General features: G+C 45.3%; 1 protein-coding gene across 1 annotated transcript; it reads right to left on the bottom strand.

The window, feature by feature from the left end:
- Nucleotides 1-28: 28 nt before the first annotated feature.
- Nucleotides 29-1,076, bottom strand: LOC108622807 (uncharacterized; the record flags this gene model as incomplete). The annotated part of the gene is made up of 1 exon (XM_018020901.1): nucleotides 29-1,076. A coding segment is annotated over exon 1 (1,048 nt), but the record flags the coding sequence as incomplete, so codon positions are not given.
- Between the last annotated feature and the right edge of the window lie 3,300 nt (nucleotides 1,077-4,376).

The following is a 4,376-nucleotide window of genomic DNA, read 5'->3' on the forward strand; positions in this document are numbered from 1 at the left end:
TGGCGAGGTAGGATGGCAGGGTGCTTACCATCGTAAGAGAGTTGTGAATTCTCCAAGCGTCCTCCAACTCGAATGACTCCATGTTCGTCCAAAAAGGCAGTTAGTCGGCTGAGAACATGGGACGAGGGCAACTTGGCGTCTGAACTGAGCATCTTCAGTTCATGAGGCAGATATGCGGATTGCGTAGCTTTTATCCAAAATATCCGTGCGAGTTCCAAGTCATCTGGAGTGTAAAATGGAGCGTGCAATGATTTGACATTCAGTCGCCTCATCCTCGCGATGATTCTGAAACAGAGTGCTGTGATATGAATAAGTCGTTTCAAAGTTGAATATTTGTATATCAGATCCCAGTGATAGTCGAGTGTTTGAGCTTTAAACACTTGAGTGGCTCCAGGACGAGCTTCTGGAGCACATGAATCTTCACAGAGTGTTGGTTGTGCCGGCCATGATTGACTGGGCTCTGTCATCCATGGTGGTCCCGTCCACCACAGATCGTGATGTTCAAGCTGATGAGTGCTTAAGCCTCGTGATGCGCAATCAGCTGGGTTTGATGCTCCAGGCACATATCTCCAATGTGCACCAGCTGTGAGCTCCTGGATGGATGTAACTCGATTTCTTACATAGTCCTTCCAGCGTGAGGGATGAGATTTGATCCAGACGAGTGTCACTTGTGAGTCCGTCCACAAATGAATGTTCTTCACGTTGAGCTTGATTCTCGCTTGAACATAGTGCATGAGCTTGGCTAACAGTACAGCTGCGCCAAGTTCCATTCTCGGGATGGTGAGCTTCTTGAGGGGTGCGACTCTAGTCTTCGAGCACACCAGTGTGGCCACACTGAGTTTTGTGAACGGTGAAATCACAGTAATATAAATTACTGCCACCATGGCGAGAGTTGATGCGTCAGAGAAGCCATGAAGTTCAATGATGGAGTCCTGATGCGTATTAAACCATCGAGGGATTGAGAGACTGGCCAGTCTAGTAAGATCTTCTCTGAGAGACTTCCAACGAGTTTCAATATAAGATGGCAGCGGTTCATCCCAATTGATCTTGAGTAGCCATAATTCCTGTAACAGCATCTTTGTTCGAATTATGACAGGTGATAAAAAACCAAATGGATCAAAGATTCTGGCAACATGTGATAATACGAGGCGTTTGGTAGGAGTTATCGAGGATGAGGTTGATTCTGACTTGGTTGTGAAGGTGAATGTATCCTTTCATGAATTCCAATTGTTTGAGATGTGCCGAGTTTAATTGCTGATTTCCGGATAGGATGTTGTGAGTTCGCGATAAAATAATTGAGCACGTTGTGATGTTTAAAGCGCGTTTAATATATAAAAGGAAATCACATTTACAGAAGTCGGTTGATTAAATATAATGAGTGAACACGCGTCGCAGAGTTTAACCCGAGTTTTACCAAACGTGATTGATTCACGTGATTGTTCCGATGATGATCACGATATTATTGATCGTAACCGTTACACAAGAGTGTGATTTAAATTACCGAGATTCACAGAAACTCGGCCCGTGAAATTATATTAATCACACGGAATTTGAGTTCGATTGTCCCTTAGCGATAACTCAAGAAGAGTGAGTGTAACAGGATCGCGAGTACAAGAGATTCGAGAGTAAATCCGAACACGTCCGCACTGAGTAAAACCTTAATGAGCAGTAAGGATCGTTGGCCGTGATAAATGGCTGATCCTTCTTCCTGCGCAATCGATATTAGTAGCGCGTGGTGCGCATTGACGTGACTCATCGTGATTAGTGCGATCGATCCTCGCATCGATCGCGATGATTCTAAAGTTTCCATCTAGTGCGCCTTTACCCTAGAGCTTTCATGTGCGTGCGCCTAAAGGTTCTTTCTCAAACACAGATATTTCAAAGATCATAAGCTGTTTCAGGCAGTTTTAGCAGATATGAATATCATGATTATAGAGAGGTATAGTAGACAGTGTAGAGAACATAGTGGTTGAAGCGACGGTCGTAAAGCCAAAAGAACGTAAGAGCCAGTATAGTGACCTGAGATTTTGTTGGAAAGTCCCTAGTTTTCTTTCATTCTTTCCACTGGACGGTACATGGATGGAAGACACTGACTGTACGAACAACGGACGACCGCATCGAGATGAAGCCTTCTTGCGGATTCGCGGTCTATATCGCGAACACGCATAAATTTGACCCGCACTATATTGGACCATATAAAATAATAGGCAAGACGAGCAATCATAACGTTGTCCTGCAAGTGAATACAAATAAAACAACAATTCATCGAAGAATCAACTCGGCAAGCCATTGGAGACGAGGGAACTGGCTAACTCCCACTGGCCCTGCAACCCCTATCCTTGGCTTAAAAAGTCAGCATCAAGAGCATTTGACAACAGTTCGACCATGAATACCACAACGCAAATTACTGGAATACGACTACAAGGTAGTCCACAAAGCCGGAAAAATTAATAAAAATGCCGACGCGCTCTTACGCAACCCTACACAAATCTGTCTGCCCCTGGTACCAAGAGAAGATGAGGACTACGGATCAACCGCACCACTTAAAACAGCAGAGGGTACAACAACAGGAAAACGAGTAAAATCGCTGAGAAGAAATGGAATGAATCCCGTGTATACCGCATTCAGCAGGCAGCTGGACCAAGGCACCACACCGGGATACAACTACAACAAAGAAGAAACCACACCGAAAAGCATTAGAAATGTATGAAGTTAACTCCAAGACCGAAATCTTTGTACAAACGTGCGCGCACATTGCAAAGTACACTTTGTACTTACAAAAGGAGGAATTTTGTGGGTTGATGTTCGACGAAATATCGGTAACTTCGCACATTGAGTACAACCAAGATAAAGATAACATCGAAGGCGTGTGTGAAGACGGTGGTATAATTGACCCTCGTCTTCATGTTTAAAGCCATCACGAAGCAACCAATTTGTTACTCTTTCAGCAAGGGGCTCGCAAGGCCGAAAGCACTAAAAGAGTTAATAAGAGGGTTGATAAGCACATTGAATGGAGTGAATGGTACGTAGTATTTACTAAGCACTGTATGAAATTGGATAAAACATGAAAATCCATATTATCCTGAATCTTTCCCCCTGTCGGTAAAAAAGGCGATACGTCTCTTTTGCGGAGCGACATCCGTACGTTCGCAGCTCTCTTGGCGCTGGTTACCAGGTTTTCCACTGGTGCGCGCGCCGCGGACCGTTAGTCCATTATTCGTGCCATGCGTTCGCCCGAGTACCATGTACATCCAACTCTTATTCTAATTAAACGTTTTGTATTTGCTAAAATAGCGCGTACCTATTTTTCACTCCCGGCCTACCATTGCGTCAGGTTATGGGCCCAGGACGGTCAAAGTGAGAAGAACAAAAGCGAGGTTACGCTCCTTTTGTTCTCGCGGCCTCGTCCGACATTTTGTTTTTTCGTTGATAATTCTCTCGATTACCACGAGGTCCAACGTACAACGGCAAAATGAACACCACCGGTGTTAGATTTGAAGTACTTGGAAAGGAAAACTACGACACCTGGAAAATGCAGATGCGTGCCGTCCTAATAAAAAATGAATCGTGGGGATATGTGAGTGGTGCAATCGAAAAACCGAGGCCGGAACAGAAGGCCGAACTGAAGGCTTGGTTAGCAGCGGACCAAAGAGCACAGTCATCTTAGCTCATTCACTCATTCTAGCAATAGGTCCGTCCGAACTGAAGCAAATAAAAGGGTGCGACACATCAGCGGGGATCTGGACGAGATTAGAAGAAATTTATCAATCGAAAGCGCCAGCGCGTAAGGCCACGTTGATAAATCAGTTAATGTCGACAAAGATGCAAGAGGGAGACGACGCTCGGGAACATACACGTAAGTTCCACGACATTGTCGACAAGCTCGCCGAAATGGAGGTCATAATCGATCCGGATTTATTGTCGATAATCTTGCTCAGAAGCCTCCCCGAGTCTTACGAGAATTTCAGGTGCGCGATGACGTCACGCGACGATCTCCCGAACACGGAAATTCTACGCATTAAAATCGGTGAAGAAAGCGACACTCGAAAGGACGCATCTCGAAACGAAAGATAGAACGCGTTGGCAATTGGAAAGCCGGAACATCGTAAATCACAGAAGAACTCATCAACGAAATCCAATTCGAGCCAAGACACGACGAGGGACGCGAAGATGAAATGTTACAACTGTGGTACGATTGGACACCGATCCAAAAATTGCACGAAGCCGAGAAAATCAAAGCACCGTCAAGGCGACAACGCAGAAAACGTGTCCATGTATGCAGAGGCGCAAGAGACGACGCACGAAGCTTATCGAGTCGAAGGCGATGACGGAGAGATGTGGTGCCTTGATAGCGGGTGCACATCACACATGTGCAA

Source organism: Ceratina calcarata, unplaced genomic scaffold, assembly GCF_001652005.2.
Source record: "Ceratina calcarata isolate Rehan_Ccalc_2016 unplaced genomic scaffold, ASM165200v1 scaffold2442, whole genome shotgun sequence".
Classification (NCBI taxonomy): Eukaryota; Metazoa; Arthropoda; class Insecta; order Hymenoptera; family Apidae; genus Ceratina; species Ceratina calcarata.